The sequence below is a fragment of the Diabrotica virgifera genome, chromosome 8 (genome assembly GCF_917563875.1).
Source record: "Diabrotica virgifera virgifera chromosome 8, PGI_DIABVI_V3a".
In the NCBI taxonomy this organism is placed as follows: Eukaryota; Metazoa; Arthropoda; class Insecta; order Coleoptera; family Chrysomelidae; genus Diabrotica; species Diabrotica virgifera.
Genome location: NC_065450.1, coordinates 137132377 through 137152573, shown reverse-complemented (window position 1 = coordinate 137152573; position 20197 = coordinate 137132377). Strand labels below are relative to the sequence as shown.

At 32.5% G+C, this 20197-nt stretch overlaps 2 protein-coding genes across 3 annotated transcripts in view; one reads left to right on the top strand and one right to left on the bottom strand.

Moving 5' to 3' along the window:
* LOC126890385 (prolactin-releasing peptide receptor-like) overlaps positions 1-20197 on the bottom strand; it is a 1660146-nt gene that overhangs the window by 253282 nt on the left and 1386667 nt on the right. The window lies entirely within an intron of this gene.
* The window catches only part of LOC114335607 (putative serine protease K12H4.7), a 69828-nt gene continuing 54880 nt past the window's right edge, over positions 5250-20197 (top strand). Inside the window, exons 1-3 of the mRNA XM_050659275.1 lie at positions 5250-5355; positions 5504-5751; positions 19826-20010. Coding sequence (XP_050515232.1) covers positions 5554-5751; positions 19826-20010 — 383 coding nt within the window. The 5' untranslated portion in view covers positions 5250-5355; positions 5504-5553. The remainder of the gene's footprint in view (positions 5356-5503; positions 5752-19825; positions 20011-20197) is intronic.

Genomic DNA, 20197 nt, shown 5'->3' with positions numbered 1-20197 from the left:
TCTAATTACTCACAAAGAATGTCAAAAATTAGTGCAATGGTTATATTTTAATCAAAGATTAAAAATACTTTTTTTGTAATTTTTAGCGCAAACGTAGGCCTGATACAGAGTCGGAGCTAAAATGTTCACTCGAAGCGACTGACACGCAGCATACATTATTTATTAAAAGTGTACGTCGCGCGGCCGCCGGTCGTCGCTCCGAGTGAAAATTTTAGCTACAGTACTGTATTATTCTACTTTCGCGAGTGTAAATTACAAAAAAATATATTTATAATCTTTAATTCAAATATAACCATTAAACTTATAATCGATATTTTTTTGTAAATAATTAGCTCGTACTTTAAACTCACTTCTACGCTTTGAAAAAATTAAAAGAAATTATAAACACCGTAGTAATCGTATGTTTATTTTGCTGTTTCGTAACTTTTTTGCAAATGGTTGCAAAAAATTTTTAAAGCATTCATTTTTAAGATATTTTAAATGCGCATTTTAACTACTTTTTAAAATTATAATATAATAAAAATTTTCTGAGAAACGTTAATTTGTTTATAGCTATTTTTTTAAACATTTAAAGATTATGCAAAAAAATAAAAAATTTATATTTTGTCGACAAAATGTTAAATAGGCATCTCATCTTTATAAGATTTCGAAGTTTGATCAGTGTATCATAATTATTTTGGTTATTATTGCGACCGTAAATTATTAATTAACAATTGAATTGTTGCTAAAATATTAAAAGAAGGCTTTTAAGTCACCAAATTATTTAATTATTGGTAGATAATTACTTATCTAAAACTTTATTTGAAAATTACAAATTTTGTTGGGAAAACCCGCATTTTCCAAAGAAACCCGCATTTTCGTCGGAGCATGTCGGGAAAAACACGTCTCTATGCAGAATTTAATCACGGTGAATTTTTATTTGAGTGTTTTTGTTGTAAAGTTAAAATCTTCGGGGAGAGAGCAATATTTGAAAAAAACACTATTTTCGTGCGCCATTTTGTTTATAAAAAAGTAGCACACTATCTGAGGACTTTGCATACCTATATTATTCATATATAGGATCTTATAATTCGATACCAGCAATAAAATTGCTGGTAAATAACTTTTCCCAAAAATGGCTGGCCTATTCTCCGATAATCAGCCCAGACTAAGACTTATATTTTCATATTCTGATTTAAATAAATGCCTAAAACATTTTTCAACCTCTTATTTCGGGTTTGAAAATAAGGGGGCAAATTTCGTTATAAACATTTAGAACTGATGCCGCCCCTGCACATCCTATGAGTTTCTAACTTGCAGATTATTAATTTTTAAGGCTTTAAAATAAAGATCTTTCAATATTAAACATAAAAAAATTAAAGAGCTCGTTTGGTAAACTTGTTTCTTAGACATTATAACTTGTTTATCCTAAGGGGTCAAATGTCGAAGGCTATAACTTTTTGAAAAAAAATCGTATAGAGTTAATCCAAGACCCACTCTCCTTCTATAGACTTATATTTTCATATTCTGATTTAAATAAATGCGTAAAGCATTTTTAAACCTCTTATTTCGGGTTTGAAAATAAGGGGGCAAATTTCGTTATAAACATTTAAAACTGAAGCCGTCCGTGCACATCCTATGAGTTTCTAACTTGCAGATTATTGTTGCTATGGACAAATTAAAGATTCAAAACAAAATAAAAATTTTCTACGACCAACTGAAGCCGAAATAATTGTTTTTGTTTTCTTAAACCGTAGTGACTTTATTTATAACAATTAACGAATTATTTCACAGTCATTGACTAAAGAAAGACCTATATTATCTTAAAATAAAAATTACTTTAAACGAAAATTACATTTAATTATTAAAAATTATTTTTAAAATGTAGTGGAGATTTATTATTCTGTACGAAAGTGATTTATTTTGTCGGTTGCCCTTAGTAACTTATAGTACATTGAATCACGGTTTTTGCTCCAAATTTTAAAGCACCGCTTCGATTGACTTGAAATTTGGCAAACACATAGATAACATGTCAAAGAATAAAAATGGTATTGGGCCTCTGTGTGCCTTTGCCCTGGGGGTGACCTTCACCCCTTGGAAGGGGTGAAAAAATATACGTTCAAAATAAGTTACGAAATAGATAAAACGTCTAATTCTAAGCAACTTTTCTTTCACAACATTTTCTCATTAAGTTAATACTTTTCGAGTTATTTCCGAGTAAATATTATAACAACAAGAAATTGTTATTTTTCAACAAGAAAATAACACGTTTTTAAGCGGTTTTTGGCAAATAACTCAAAAAGTAAGTACTTTGTTAAAAAAACGTTCTTAGAAAAAATATAGCCCATTAAAAATAAAAAAAATGGTATACGTATCAACTCACTAGACCCAGCAGAAGCAAAGTTCTAGCTAATGAAAAATAGTAACCGTCAAATTTCAAAGTGAATACTTCAAAGTGAAATAACCAAAAAATTGTTTTTTAAAAAAGTTTCTAGTATCAAAAGTAAGCAAGTTACGCTCAAAATAAAGTTGATCTCTTTTTTTTATCAAAAAAACTAGGGAAAGTCACCTTCTAATTAGCACCTTAAATCAAATTATTCGTTACTGCTTCACAAGTTACTTTGCTCATGTATTATTTATATGATCTGTAAGTATCATCGGTTCAAAGGACTTATTTAAAAAAAATGGTGTTAAAGTAAATCTGTTTTAATTTTTAATTTATACATTTTTTTTTTCAAAATAACTTAAAATCTATTAGTGTGACCAAAAATCGCAAAGAGTAACAAAATTTAGTTTATGCTTTTATGAGTATTGTGGATTTTTTGTTTTTTTTTGTAAGGCAAAAATTGGTTAAGATATGGCTGTTTTAAATTTGCATTCAGTCGTGATTATTGACTAGTTCAAGCTCTTTCAACTACAGTCCCTTTATAAATAAGCACTTTGAACCAATGAAGCTTGCAGACAGAAACGACACCTACACGAATAAAACAACTTATGAAGTAAAAAGGATTAATTTCATTTTTGTTGCTAATTAGAGGGTGACTTTGCCGAGTTTTTGACCAAAAAAAAAGAGACCAACTATTGTTTTGAGCGTAACTTGCTTACTATTGATGCTACAAACTTTTTTAAAAAACAGATAGGTAGGTACACATAGTATTTTAAACACTTTAAAAAAGTTGTAATGAGTGTTCTCCAAAAAGTGCATCATTTTTTGGATACTTCACTTTGAAATTTGACGGATATAAACCTATTTTTCATTGGCTGGAACTTTGCTTCTGCTGGGTCTAATGAGCTCATACATACACCATTTTTTTTATTTAATGTTTTTTTCAATAAAATACTTACTTTTTAAGTTAATTGCCAAAAACCGCCTGAAAACGGGGTTTTTTCTTGTCGAAAAATGAACGTATTTACTCGGAAATAACTTGAAAATATTTACTAAATGAGAAAATGTTGTAGAACAAAAGTTGCTTACAATTAGACGTTTTATCTATTTCCTAACTTATTTTTGTCACCCCCAGGGCAAATGTACACAGAGGCCCAATACAATTTTTATTCTTTGATATCTTATCTATGTGTTTGCTAAATTTCAAGTCAATCCAAGCGGTATTTTAAAATTTGGAGCAAAAACCGTGATTCAATGTACTATAAGTTGCTAACAGTTGCTAAGGGCAACCGACACAATAAATCACATTCGTACAGAAAAATAAATCTCCACTACACTTTTAAAATCATTTTTAATAATTAAATGTAATTCTCGTTTAAAATAATTTTTATTTTAAGACAATATAAGTCTTTCTTTAGTTTATGACTCTGAGATAATTTCTTAATTGTTATAAATAAACACACTACGATTTAAGAAAACAAAAGCAATTATCTCGGCTTTAATATTTGGTCGTAGAAAATTTTTGTTTTGTTTTGAATTTTTACTTTGCCTTTAACAACAATAATCTGCAAGCTAGAAACTCATAGAACGTACAGGGGCGGCTTTAGTTCTAAATGTTTATAACGAAATTTGCCCCCTTATTTTCAAACCCGAAATAAGAGGTTGAAAAATGTTTTACGCATTTATTTACATCAGAATATGAAAATATAAGTCTATAGAAGGAGAGCGGATCTTGGATTAACTCTCTACGATTTTTTTTTTTTCAGAAAGTTATAGCCTTCGACATTTGGCCCCTTGGGATAAACAAGTTATAATATCTAAGCAACAAGGTTAACAAACGGGTTCTGTAAATTTTTTTTATGTTTGGTATTGAAAGGTCTTTATTTTAAAGCATTAACAAATATATAAAAAATATTTTTACAATAAATAATGCAATTGCAAAAAAGGGCCACTTTGGACCTTTCTCAGGCTGTTTTGTAATAACGTATTAACATAATTAAACTTGTTTTAGCTCAAATTGTAGGTTTTTTAATTCACTTCCATTTTTTTATTTAATAGTGTTTCTCTAAAATGAATATCCTAAGGTGCAAAATTAAAAATCTTTAAAAATTGCAAAGGTAACAAATGAAAACGTCATAAATAAAAAAGCTCCTGAAATTGTTGGTTACATTTTAGTATAAGTTATTTCTGTCATCGTCCTTTACAACACCTGATAGGTTTCAAAAATTTCTGAATTATATCACGTTTTTTCACCCACAACCTGGGGTATGACACATAATAGACCAGATCTCGTACTCGTTAATAAATTATCAAAACAAACAACAATCATTGACGTGGGAATACCGAACAACAATAAACTAAATTTACTGAAAAGATCGCCAAGTACAGAGATATGAAAATTCAAATTCGAAGATAATGGAGAATGCAGAGTACCCAGGCAACACCTATTCTGATGTCTACTACTGGAGTCATTCCGGAGAACCTCCTCGAAAACATAAAAAAGCTGGGTCTAAATGAACATCTTTATTTATAGGACCATGGAGAAAGCGGTAGTACCTACTCTCGATGGCCAGATGTGTATAAAAATTTTTGGGAGATACTCCAGCATTCCAAGTCACCTAGGGCTCGATAACATGGCAAGAGTCCCACGATAGCTCAATTCTTTTGATAATGCAGGTATCTGGGGATGGGTCAAATTTCCCCAAGTCTGAGTAAGTATAAATTTTAAAATTAATATAGATAAGCTAAACTTTAATGAACCAAATAAACTTATTATGATATATAAAATTAAAAAAATTATGAGCTTTCCGTGAAGAAAGTGATTTTTGTCTTGATCACGGAATCAGCGTAAATATTTTATTATAATACTATCTGCAAATTATGGCTTTTTTATTGCTTCTTGATATCCCGACACATTTATATACATATTGTCATTGCTGCTATTTTTTTAATTTAAATTTAAAGTTTCTGCTAACAGAGCTTTTTAATACGTAAGTAAATGCATTTTATACATAATAATTTATTGGCTGATGCTTTAAAAAGTATTAATAAAAACGTTTGACATTTTCTAAATGAAATGCTCTTTTATATTGCATACTACTTTATGTTGATAATACTTATTTAGTATATTTTTTGTAGGTTTAATTTTTGTAGGTTTTAGTTTTTAAGACAACAAAAAAGTTGAAGCGATGAATAGGTTACCTATACTTATCGCTGTAGTGCTTTTAATATTTGTTTTACATACACACGCTTGGGAGAGTAATCTTTTTATAAGGAGAAGGATATTTGGTGATGCACGGACAGACTCAAAACCTAGCGAATATGAAAGATGGTTTACTCAAAATTTAGATCATTTTAACCCGAATGATGAGAGGACCTGGCAACAGGTAAAAAAGTTAATATAAGATTTTGACAATATATTACATATCCCAGGGAACGAACCGTAGTTCTCGCCAGTGGCGCACACCTTCCTACATGCAACACTATATTTATGCGAAAAGTCCGATTCTGGCAACCTGACCGAAATAAAAAATATTCCAGATCGCATCTTAAAGTTTAGGAAAAACCCGTCCATCCATATATCAACCATACATCATGGTCCAAGCGTGTAGGTTTTTTGACCTTCCCCATTTAGGTCTGTTTTTCATTCTCGTTCCCAAAACTTCCAAAAATTTCGAAAATCTTAGTTCAATCTCTGCGACTTCTGATAGTATTGATCATCAACTTTCCAACGAATAACTAATTTTGAAAATCGGTTATACCGTTCAAAAGTTACCGAGCTCAAAAATTTTACTCAATTTCTATTTAAAAAGCGTAAAATGTTTGTGGGTATGTGTGTCTGTGTATGGAAAAGTTACACCGATCTGATTTCTTTTTCCTTTGTTTCAAGAGGGAATCAGGACCGATTTAGAACTGGTGTAGTTTGTGACTTTCGACCGTTCATAAGACAGCTATAATACCGGGCAAGTATAATATAGTGCATATCTTTTAGGTGAATGTCGCTCAGGTTCAAGGATAGATAGGAAAACTATAAATACACCAAATCTGCAGCGCTTGGGTTTAGCTTGGAGCCTAAGTGGTAAGGATCGGACATACACATGCCTCACTATAGTCGAAAACCTGAAAAATTTTGAAAATTTTGGTTTTTCGAAAATTACTCAAAATTTCAACCTACGAATTGCGCCAATAACTGAAAGTTTGTAGAAGCACTTCAGAAGCGTCTAACGATGTATAACTCATTTCTCGAAAATTCTAGTTTTTAAGTTATAGTCCTCATAATCAAATCCATTTCCGATTGGAAAAACGGATTTTTCAGCTCACTAAATCCTGTAATACGTTCAGATATCACATTTGCCCTTGGGTGCATCAACACTACTTATAAATACCTGTCAAACTCGTGATTAGTGATCAAAATCGGTTGAACCGTTTAGAAGTTATTGAGCACCAAAATATAATCCATTTATCCATTATCAGCGAAATGGTCTATAAGGTTATACTATACATAGTGGTTACGAGGCTAAACTTGATTGGGCAATCCTAGTTCATTTTCAAGCCATCGCAATATTTTTTAATCTATTCAGAGTAGAAAAAAAATCCAGTGTACATTCGATATACATAAAGAATTATATTGAAATAATATTGATTTGAACGTGGATTGCTTATCACAAATATAATGTATGCGACAAAGTCATTTATAATGTTTAACGTGTAATCGAGAAACATTCCATTCAAGTTTATACATTTACTTTATAAAAAACTCAAGAATAAAAAACGGCTAATCGCTGTAAAAATAAGTGGCGCACACAACATTCCCGCTATAAAAGATCTGATATGAATATTACGTGGCGCAAAAATGTATTCTCATTCTGATGGAAAATATAATTATACAGCTTGTCTAATTTACTTACCGTTGCACGTCATTATCTATGTCGGAGATCTAAGTTGACATTTTTGCCAAAGTATAAAAAAAATCCTGAATCCATTTTAAATCAAATAGATGACATAATTATTGCAAACTTGGATTATACAACAAAACAAATTAATATTCAGTGTAAATAAATAAAAACATTTAAAATAGAAAACTATAATTAAGTTATAATCTTATAATTATTACCTTAAAGTAAATAATAGTGGTGTAAAGTGGAGGTTTTCCATATTTTTTATATTGTTTGGACAAATTGCAATATTATTACTGAAAAAACTATTTTTTTAACAGGATTGTGTTTTCAAAATATAATTTGCTATTTCAATGGCCGATGGTATGTTACCGATAGCTCTTGAAGGAACGCCAACCTCACCAAGAGGCTTCTACAGGCCTAGGCCATATAAATCTCTGGTACGGAGAAACCCAATGTGAACTTTCTATGGACAATGTCGCATGCATATCTTTCCAACAGTAAAATTTTCTGTGTGTGCTGGTTTGCGCTCTCTGTACTAAGTAAAAAATAAGACAGATTTGCCTTCGCATTGCAACTGAATAAAAATGGTATACATTTTGATTTTATTTTATATTAGTTTTACTCCTTTAGGTAACATAGGTCCATTTTCCGTTGGAATTTACCAGCTGAACAGACGGGGCCGTGAATTAAAAATTTTTAGAATTACCTCTTGTCTTCTTCGCTTCAGCATCCATCTGGCTTGCAATTTTTAGAAGCCATGGAGGTGTTACCAGGAAAATGGTCCAATAAGCTTTTAATTAAATATCTTTTAGTTGCCAGAAGTTGCCAGATGTCGCTAGACACCTACTCCATAAACGTCAGTTGCAATGCAGGGATAAGCTCTCGCAGTTTCTTCACTTGGGACAGAGAGCAGCAAACCTACGCCTCTCTGATGATGACTCCAATTAGAGTCGAGAATCGTCAATTTAGAGTGCTGGTTTGCGCTCTCTGTACTAAGTGAGAAATAAGACAGTTTTGCCTTCGCATTGCAACTGAATAAAAATGGTATACATTTTTATTTCATAGTAAAATTTTTGTTCATGCTATTGATAGCTGATTTGAATTAATGAATTGATTGAATGAATATTGTTCACGCTAAAGTGCTTAGGTTTAGAAATATTGACGAAAAAACTTAAAAAACTACTAATTTGCCGACTTTCCCCTCCACCTCCCCCCAAATCCGATGCTGAAACTGGTGTAACTTTTTACTGAATAATATGTGGACAATATAGAACAATTTGGTGGTGGAGGAAAACTTTTAGTTTGGATGACGGGGTTAGGCATTTTTTGGACCAATTAGACACCCCCATTGAACAAGGTTGTAACTCATTTTTAGCGATTTTACAGGAGAGGCAAAAAACGAAAACATGAATTTTTAAAAATTTGTAGCGAAAATATTAGACTCTTTTACACTAATGTGATATGATATTTATAACATAATAAAGGATTACTGTGAGATGTATGTTTTGTAATTTTATTAACTATTGAAAATCTTGAGTTTGATTGAGATAGAACCTGAGATTAAACATGAGTATTTGTAGAAAAAGGTTGTAAGTCGCATAACAACCATTTTACACTCTCTGTGTTAATTATTTTTCCCGTTTAACTATTACAAGGTTGTATGTTTTTAGTTATTTGCAATATAGCTAGGAGAAAATTAGTTTTTATGGTATATTTAAACAAAATATCAACTCACAGTTTACCCAATTTTAATTGAAAATTATAAATTTTACAATAACCATAATATTCCATCACTATGAAAAAAACATGGCATAAAATATCTCAAATTTTTCGCATTTTTATTGCGTGTCTGTAAATATTTAATTTTAAACCATTTTACTTTATTACTTTACTCTTTTATTATTAATATCTACTTCAAAATTAACATGTATGTCCTTAAATAAGTTAAAATTTAGAATTTGCTTCTGATTTATTTCAGTTACGGATTTAGGATTCCCTGATGCTTTGGCATATCGTATTATGGTTATCCATTGGTATGGAGCATATAATTATCACTTAATGAATGTTTTTTCCGTTTTTCTATAAGGGCATGCAATCACCCTCGTTTTGTGAATGTGCTATTTAAAAAAATACATGTGTAGTGTTAATATTAAACTTTGTCACTACATAGAAGAACGTAGCAAAAACTATTCTATATTAATTTTGTCCACTGCAACTAGCAAAAAGGAAAAAAAAGTCCGTAAATCCTTTTTCACTTTTATTTCGATAAGTTAACTTATGAGATGCACCATATGTTTGAATACTTTATAAATTAAACATACGTGCAACAAAGTTGTAACTCATCTAAAAACCTTGTTAATCGTCAAACATAGGGAGTATCTAGTGTTACTGCCTTTTTCGCGCGAAAGTGGCACACGTAAGTTAAAATACAACTTTTTTCAATGGAGTATTAGCCAAACTATTGAGAATTAAACTACGTCATTTATATTGACGTGTGCGCAATTTTTTGCTGAATTCGCCTGTGTTAAAACCTGAAAAAAGGTCTAACTTGAGTTACAATCTTGTTCGAAGGGGATGTCGAATTATACTATGCTACCTCCGTAACTTTAGAACCGTTTATTTTAGAAGGATTATGCATACAACCTTTTATGTTTAAAATTCAATGTAGAACATTTTTGTATACAACATTGTTCACGCTAAACCGCATAGTTTTAGAAATATTGACGAAAAACTTAAAAACTCCTAATTAACCGACTTTTCTAAAACTCCTAAACTTGCTAAGACTCCTAAAACTTAAAAAACATCTCCACGCACGCCCCCCCCCCCCAAACCTGACACTCAAGTAACTTTTTACTGAACAATATGTGGACCATATAGAACAATTTGGTATTGGAGGATAACTTTCACTTTGGATGTCTGGGTTTAGATCTATATATTATATGTAGTTATACCATACTATTACGGCGCCAGCGGCGGCGTTCGGCCGTTTTTTAAGAAATTAAGATAAAAAGACTAAGTTTTCACTCTAATGGCATATAAAATAACATAATGAAAACAACCCCACCAGAATGAAAACAATGGGAACCTTCTCTGGTTACACCTCCGAGGCTTCTACAATTTGCAAGCCATACGGATGCTAACACTAAGGAAGATGAGGGAATTCTGCAATTTACAATTCACGTCCCATCTGCTCAGCGCGGTAAAGTTTCAACGTGAATGGTTCCCTTCATACTCCACACAGAGTAAATGTAAATCAAAAATGAATAACCATGTTGAATTTCGTTGCAAAACGAAAACACAGCCGAACCATATTCTAGTCCAATCACAGAGTGCCGCAAGCACCCCTACCGGTTTCGAAACTTATTAGTCTCTTATCAGAAGGCACATATGCTGCTCTCCCCGATCCAACCTGTTTTGTTTTGGTTGTATCGGGGAGAGCAGCATATGTGCCTCCTGATGAGAGACTAATAAGTTTCGAAACCGGTAGGGGTGCTTGCGGCACTCTCTGATTGGACTAGAATATGGTTCGGCTGTGTTTTCGTTTTGCAACGAAATTGAACATGGTTATTCATTTTTAAATTAAGATAAGTTTGTAGCCGAAGACGATTCATTTTGAAGAAGAAAAAAATGACCATTTTTCGGCTCCTGTTTTCACATGCATTTGACTTGATAACAAACAATTTTTCTTTTATTATTGAGAACCGTAGTAATTATTTTTTTAATATTACCTAAATTTAACATATTTTAATATTGTTTAATATCATTGAGATGTTGACTCTTGGCTCTTTATTAGTTTTTTGCTTCTTTTTGCATTTATTTTTCTGCACACTATGTGTGTTACCAGGTATCTCTGCTGTTAATTTGTTTAAATGTTTACTGTACTTAGTTTTATAAACTACATGTTTTTTATATCTAATTTTGAATGGTTCATTTGAAAAGGCTATCCTGTACTTTCATTTTCTTTAGCTGTAAATATTTTGTAAGATGAATTGTTGATATTTGCTGATTGGTAAACCAAAAACAAACAGCCGACAAATTAACGGAACACCTTAAAAATGAGACATGTTAGATGTCTCGAATTACCTAAACTTGTTGTCCGATTTGAGTGATTGTTTTAGTATGTTATAACCTTTAAGAAAATCTATGTAATGATATTGTTGCTAGACAGGTTGTTTCATTTTATACCGGGTGTACTAACAATCATGCTATGTTTTTTTTAAGTTCGGAACACCTTGTGGAATATTCTAGCATATATAAAATATTGAAATTAAAACTTCATTGTAGCCTCAGGCTTTGTTAACATTTTGTTTTTTTATTCATGCGATTATGTCCGATAATATAAGAGATATATACTTTTATATTACAAATGAGGTTTGCTATTTGGTCTTGATCAATATCATTCCAAATTTTGAGAGCTACTGTGTCTACCTCTTTTAAGGTTCTAGGAGGTGGCAAATGCTGTCGTAGTCTTCTGCCAATTATGTCACACAAATGTTCGATCGGGTTAAGGTCTGGACTATACGATGGCCAATTCAAAGTCCGAAGATTTACCTATTGTAAATATTCGATTACAGTTTTGTGAACGTGAGGTCTTGCATTATCGTGCATTAGCAAAAAATTCTTAAAAATATAAGGAGCCGATAGCATGATAGCTAAGTCCTGCGCTATGTACGATCACTGCTTGAATACATCCATCGCAGGTCAAATCCTTGTAGCGCCAAACATTATGTAGCATGTAGCATTTTCACCAAACCAAAAAAAATACGGACTTAATTGAAACTTTAAATAATAAATCTACTAATTTTCACAATAAACCAGGCACTTTTTGACTGTTAACAATTTAACATCTATTAAATTGGTAATTTTTTATAGCCTACTTTAGGCTTGTCTATTAAACTAAGCAGAAAATTAGGATTTATTGATGAAAAACATGGCTGGTTTTTAAAGTACCTACCCAACTTTTTTATTATCCAACACAAGCAAATGAGTCACAACACAAAATATTAATAGAGCCTAGGGCTACAATTATTGAGTTTTAATTACAATATTTTATGTGCTAGAATATTCCACAGGGTGTTCCGAACTATAAGGAAAAAACACAGTATGATTGTTGCACCTGGTATAAAATGACATTTATAAATATAAAAATTTTGACATTTATATATGACATTTATATATAAAAATATTGTCTAGCAACAATATTATTATATCGATCTTCTTAAATAATAAGACTATAACCTATTAAAAAGATCAGTCAAATCGGACAACAGGTTTAGGAAATTCGAGACATCTAACATGTCCCATTTTTAAGCTGTTCCGTTAATTTTGCCGCTTAGTGTATCTTTAATAAGTAGATGAAGTAGCCGTATTTTTTGTTTTTTATTCTCCACTTATTGACCGAACTACCTGCCAATTGAATCGCTTATTGTAAAAAGGGAATAAGTCCACCTCAGTACGAATTTAAACTAAGATATACATTTTGTTGAACTGAAGTCGACATATCAATGAATTTATAAGGGAAATTTGTATCTCTCACCAGATGCAAGATATCGCAGGATAAAAATTTTGTTGAGCGTAAAAAGGGAACTAGATACCTGGGTATGAAAATCGCGAATGATGGAACACTGGACGAAACCATTAAAGAATGAAATACTCAGGGCAGGAAAGCAATTACGCTCCTAAACTCAGTACTCTGGGACAAGCAGATAAACAACCAGAACAAGAAAAAGATCTATAACGCCGTATTGAAAAGCATTATAACATACAGCTGCGAAGTATGACCTATGAAGGAAGAATCAAAACGAATGTTAGAGGTCACCGCAATGGAGTTCTGGAGAAGAGCTGCAGGAAGATCAAGAAGAGAACATGTTACCAATGAACGGATACGAGAAATAATGAAGGTCACACATAAAATAAATGACGAAATCAACGAAATACAACTACGATGGTTTGGTCACGTACAAAGAATGCACGAAGACAGAATCCCAAAACAAGTACAAAACTGGAGACCGCAAGGTAGAAGAAGAAGACGTAGACCGAGGAAAAGTTGGCAGGCAGGAAAAAACAAAGCCATGGATGAAAGATGTCTGCAAGTAGATCAATGTGCGGACAGAGAGGAATGGCGAACGGGTATCGGAAGACGGAGAACGTTGTAAACCGATAATATATATATATATATATATATATATATATATATATATATATATATATATATATATATATATATATATATATATATATTAGGGTGGAGCGAAAAATTCAATTTTCGAAATTTGAAGTGGGGTAGTGTGCAAAAGTTGTCTATCGGTATACAAAATAACGTGTTAAAAGCACAAATAAATTAAAAATATTTCCGAGGTTCCCCGAACGCTTCGAATTTTACAATAATAAGATATATTACATACACGGTATTTTTATGGTTTACATAGTTTACAACATCAATTTGATTCTCCCCCGTCAAGTATATAGGACATGTGACGCCGCAGTCTGGAACTGCATCTCATATTAAACAAGCAATCGTAAAGTTCTTAGAGACAAAGGTGGACTTTTCCCATTTAAATGCTATCGGATGTGACGGAACAGTTGTGAATACTGGAAATAAAAATGGTGCCATAAGAATGATGGAACTATGTCTTAAACGCCCCGTGCAGTGGTTGATCTGCCTTTTTCACGCAAATGAATTACTCCTAAGGCACTTACTTCAAAAGTTAGATGGACCTTCAACAGGACCTAGCGGATATTCTGGTACCATTGGAAAAGCTTTAGAAAGCTGTTAAAATTTGCCAGTTGTGTCATTTAATCCAATACAGAGTGGAAACTTTCCAGTGCTTGTTCCTGATGATCTAAGTACCGATGATCAAAAATATTTGTGGGATATATGTCAAACTGTTACTTCTGGCATTTGCACGGAGAGCCTAGCCAATCGAAACCCGGGCAAATTATCCCATTCCCGTTGGCTAACAGCTGCAAATAGGATACTTAGACTTTATATATCCACAAATGAAGTCTCAAGTAATCTTCAAATTCTAAGCGAATACGTACTAAAGGTGTACGCACCTTTATGGTTCCATATTAACCTAAAGCCGTTATGTAAGGACGGTCCTCGTCATCTGTTGAATATGATTAGATGATCCAGAAATTTTGACAAGAAACTTTTGGAAATTATTGATCCCGTCATTCAGAGAAATGGTTTCTATGCTCATCCAGAAAATCTGTTACTTGCGATGGTAACAGATGAAACCAAGTCCATAAGGGAGCTAGGTTATCGTCGTCTCTTGAAAATTCGTCAGCAAAATCAGAATAATCATTATATAAGATTTTTTACTATTCCAAAAATTAATTTTAATGCCACAGACTTTGTGGAACTCATCGATTGGCAGTCTTGCAGGCTGACGGAACCTCCATTACTAGCTAATATTTCTAACAAAGACATTTTAGCTATGATAGAAGTGCCAGATCAAATGGAAATTGTTAAATATCCATGTAATACTCAAGCAGTTGAACGATGTGTCAGACTGGTTACCGAAGCTTCTATGGCGGTCAGTGGGGAGGACAACAGGGATGGATTTATCAAATCAAGATTAGACTCACGACAACAGATGCCGCATTTTAACACAAAACATTGTGTACTCACTAGACACTACATAATACCATATTTACATTATGAGTTAGGTGGTGAAAAGAATTTTTGGGGGTGGAGGGCGGTGGCGGAGGGGGTGGTGGTGGAACTCGTTTAGCAGCCACCTCCTCGTGGTGAGTTCTGGGTTGCATTTTAATGCTAAAATATAAAATACAAATGAAGAGCTGCTATTAATGTATACAACGTTATAGGCAAATTTCAAGTCCCGGGGGGAACCTCCAAATTACAACACAGGGGGTTGATTTTTTTTCCCTATAATATACTACCTAATAGACAACTTTTGGGTACTAGCCCATTTCAAAAAAAGAAAAATGAAAAATATCGGTCAACTTCGCTCCACCCTAATATATATATAAAGGGAACTAGTCCATGACCTTTATACGATAATTCTTGTGGTGCCAACATCCTTTCTGTTGTTTATTTTATTACTTCGGCTAGTTGTAACATGTGTGTGTATTAGTAGTTATGTTGATAAACATTAACTATATTTTTATTTTAAACAATCTTCATTAGCATCATGTCTGATATCTCTCTGATGCAAGTAGTGAAAATATTCAATTGAGAAGACAAGGGAAACGGAAAAGGGGCGAGCAAAACCCTGAAAAATATAAGAATAATGTACGAATTAAAACTCATTTACTTGTACTTGAAAATAGGTATGTTAGTCAAAAAGGAATTATAAAACCTGATCGCAAACAGGGTAGGACTGGAGGTGTATACTTTACGGAGGTTTACGACTATGTACAAGGTGGCGCCTTTTCGATATATAGATGAAGGTTATGTTGGGAGCAAATCTACTTATGTACCTTATATATCTATGTAAGTCCCGAAGAAGATAAAGAATTTTTTGAGCAATTTAAGGACTGGCTGAGGTCCAGTGAAGAATATGATAGTGATTAGTTTTTTTAAGTCATAAGTTTTAAGATTTACTTTAGGTCTTGTCTTTTTATACGTAATAATTATTTTTAATATAAGTGTTAAAAGTACAATTTTTAACACGTATATCATACACTATTTTTTCTACAAACGTTACAAATTTATAAAATAAAATATTTTTGTTAATTGCTGAAACCATGAAACCTATGACCCGTAAAACTGGTTGTCTACACTCGAGGTGAATGTCTAAAAATTCTTAGCGAAAATATTATACCGTTACATAAACTTGTTTTTTCTACAAACGTGTTAAAAATGAAATAATACAGTTTAAATTAAATTTTAAAAAACCTTCCAAACCACCTTTTTTTAAATTGCGCAAGTTGTACTATTATTAGGTTTTTCTAGCAAACAGTCAAACTAGTCAGAAACCGTCAGCAAACAGTTGGTCAGTGAGAGAACATAATACAGTCACCAGTGCCATCCCCTCTACTCGCGCTGGTCCACTATTCACTGATGGTTTCAAACCGTTTAAAACTGATGCTAGAACAAACCTATTAATGTTAATAAATGAAATATAAATATTTTGACGTTTCACAATTTGACAATTCACTTTTAACTGCAGTGCCTTAAAATTTTTAAAGCACTAGTGCTTTAATCCTAGTAAGGCGGTGCGGGGTGTAGGTGCACCCCAGACCTCGTTTTTTTCTCACCTATCTTTTTTAATAATTTTTTTTATTTTTATCAATTTTTTATTTGTATTAAATTCAATTCTAAACGTATTCCACCCTTTACAGCATTTAAAACCCTTTGTGTTTACGTGCTTTTTTGAAAAAATGACTTTTGGGTACAAATGATGAAAACACCGTATCCTGAATTGGACGTTTCTGATGTTCCACCTGGAGCTAACAGAGCTACGGGACAAGGTCGGCGTTACTTATGTCAGAGAAAAAAGACCGAAATTCCCGGCATAACTACTGTCTTGTGTGTAAAAACTTTGTGTTACTCATTCTGTGAAAAATTTCACGTGTTTTTTTTTAATTACAACATTTTATATTTTGTCTTGCGACGACAATATTTTTTTTTTAAAGAAATGAGTAATTTTTGGAAAATTATGTTTCGTAGGATAATAAATAAGTCCTAATTATCTTTCAAATTAATTTCCCCGAAGTTCACATATAAAAAAATGAATGAACAGATGAGGTGCACATGCACCCCGCACCGTTGCTTACGTAACAATCTAAGCACTTACGAGGGTTAAAGTAGCATTTTTAACGCTCCTATGGGGTGCTAAAATTGCATTTTTAACACGGTTGTAGAAAAATGTTTTTTTATATACAAAAACGTATTTTTTATACATAAATTAATAATTATTACATGTAGAGCAGGAGCATTATTTCGCCTTTTATTCATTCATTTTATAAAGGACACAAGTCCCAGCCCTTAAAACCGTCCTATTGGCCTTAATAATTTTCAAAGCCAAATTTGCTGTATCGCATGTCACTCTACTAGTTTATTTCTACATTTTATATATAGAACAAAATTTGATAGGTGTTCAAGTTTCTAAACGAATTAGTTTTTTTAAGTTTTCTCAAAACTAGGTCTATCTATCTATCTATCTAATCAGCCCTAAACATCCATCCTTGGATATAGGCCTCCTCTTCCTTCTTCCATGCCTCTCTATCTTGGGCAATTGGCATCCATTTTGACCCAGTCTGTTTCTTCAGATCCTCTGACCATCGCATCTGTGGCCTTCCCCTTTTTCGTTTGTGGTTCCACGGTCTCCAATGTATAATCATTTTAGTCAATCTTTCATCCTTCTGCCGTAGGGTGTGTCCGGCGAACTTCCATTTAAGCTTTGCTACTTGGGTAGAGACATCTTTCACTTTTGTTTTGTTACGGATCCATTCGTTTATTTTATTGTCTGATAGTTTAATGTTCAGTATTTGTCTTTCCATGGCTCTTTCTGTCTTTGCTATTTTTTCCATATTCTCTTTTGTAAACGTCCATGTCTGAGAGCCATATATTAAAACAGGGAGTATACATTGATTGAAGATTCTTGTTTTTAGGTATTGCGCGTATTTTCTGTTTTTTAGAATATTAGACAGTTTTCCGAATGATGCCCAGGCCAATCTTATTCTTCTCTTTATTTCTTCGGTCTGATTTTCTTTATTTAATCTAGTGATTTGTCCTAGATATATACTCTTTTACTTGTTCTATTCTTGTTTGTGCCACTGTAATTACTAGTTCTTCTTGTTGATTGGTCATGGTTTTTGTTTTACTGTAATTCATCTTCAGTCCTATCTTTGTCGATTCTCTATCTAGTTCTTCCATCATTCTTTGTAATTCTTCACTTCTTTCTGCTATTAATACAATATCATCAGCATAACGTAAGTGATTCAGATATTGCCCGTTTATGTTTATACCCAAGCCATCCCAGTGCAGTTGTTTAACACATCTTCTAGTGCTTGGTTGAATATCTTGAGCGAGATGGTATCTCCTTGTCTTACTCCTCGGTTTATTTTAATAGGCTCCGTTTATTTCATTAGCTTAATAGTTGTTGTTGCCTTATTATATATATTTGTAATTAAGTCGGTATATCTGTAGTCTAGTCTGCTGTTTTGTAGAGAAATCTTTACTGCCCAGTGTTCCACACTATCAAATGCTTTTTCGAAGTCAATAAATGCCATGTATAGCGGGATATGACATTCGTTAGATTTTTCGATTAATATCTTCATCGTTAAAAGGTGGTCACTTGTACTGAAGCTCTTTCTAAATCCGGTTTGTTCTCTTGCCTGGTATCCATCTAGTTTAGTTGTTAATCTGTTTGTTAATATCTTGGTTAATAGTTTGTACATCACATTTAGTAAAGTTATGGGTCTGTAATTCTTTAGATCCTTTTTATCTCCTTTCTTAAATGGTAACAATGTTACTACTTCGTTCCAAGTGTTGGGTATTTGTTTTGTCATTAATATTTTATTCATAAGTGCGTACAAAACTTCTCTAGTTGTTTTCCCACCATTTTTTAGCATTTCTACAGTTATCGCGTCTTTTCCTGGCGATTTATTATTCTTCATCTCCTTGAGTGCCCTTTTTATTTCAAAACTAGGTATTGTGGACTTATACCCTTTATACAATAAGCGCTTCAATTTAGAGTGAACCATTATATTTTAAGATATCCGCACAGAAAGGTTTTAGAGACAATTAGGTATGTGAATTTATTGTCAAAATTATGACAGAAAAGATGTAGATTTTTATGAGCTAGAATCTAGACTAAAATCTTTATTGACATTTAAGTTTTTATCAGATTCAAAAAGAAACGAATAGATCTCTCTTAATTGCTCAATATCTGTTCTTAATAATTATCTGTTCATTGTGATAAATAAATGCCCTTTCAAGAAAAAACCTTTTGTGATTGTTCTTTTCATTTGATAAAATTGTTAAAGACTTAAATTCTATATTATGGCATTCATTAACAACATTGTGTAGCTTAAGAGCACTTGTCAGGATATTATCTACAATCACTTTTATTAGAGGTAATACGATCTTTAACTCGTGTAGTGGTTTGGCCAACGTATTGTTTGCCACAACCAATACGTGTTATACCGTAAACTACATCAGACAAAAGCTCCTTTGGTGAATTATTTTTCATCCTTGAAAAGAGGCTAATCATAATAGTTTTCACTGGTTTGCCGCCTATGTATTTTGATGTTGAACTCGTTTTTTACAATTCGTGTGAGCTTGGGTGTAATCTATCTAATGAATAGTAAAGAGGTAAATGAAACTACTTCCGGAATGACAACATCATCATTGTTACCTGCATTATCAATATTTACAATAGTTGGTGTGACAGATGTGGTGTTAAATAATAGGTGCTTCTTATTTATTATCCAATTTTCACACCCATAAGTGACGATACATCGTGCCATTGTCTTAAATGGACGACATATTATATTGCCCTTTGCTATTTCTACTTTGTTATTCTTATTCTAGTTCTAGTAGATAATCAAGTATACATAATTCACTAAGTAAACTATGTATTTTTTTCAGAGATACTACATGAATAGTGACTATTCTGATGGTAAAGGTAATCTTGCTTTTCTTATGATCGGTGGAGAGGGAGAAGAAACAGATTCCTGGATGACTAACGGATCATGGATCACGTACGCTGGCAAATATAAACCAATTTTGTTCGATCTCGAGCACAGATACTATGGTAAAAGCCATCCTACGGAGTAAGCTCTTGTCTTTGTTTATTATTTTTAATGATTTAAACATTATTATACCCTTAAGAATATAGAGGCACAATTAAAAAAGTTGGTTTTTGGCAAATTAAAGATTTTTTGAGATTTTTAATAAAATAATTTTTACCCCCTAGAAGGTGTGGTATCCACCCTCAGGGTAAAGGCGCAAGGTGTCACC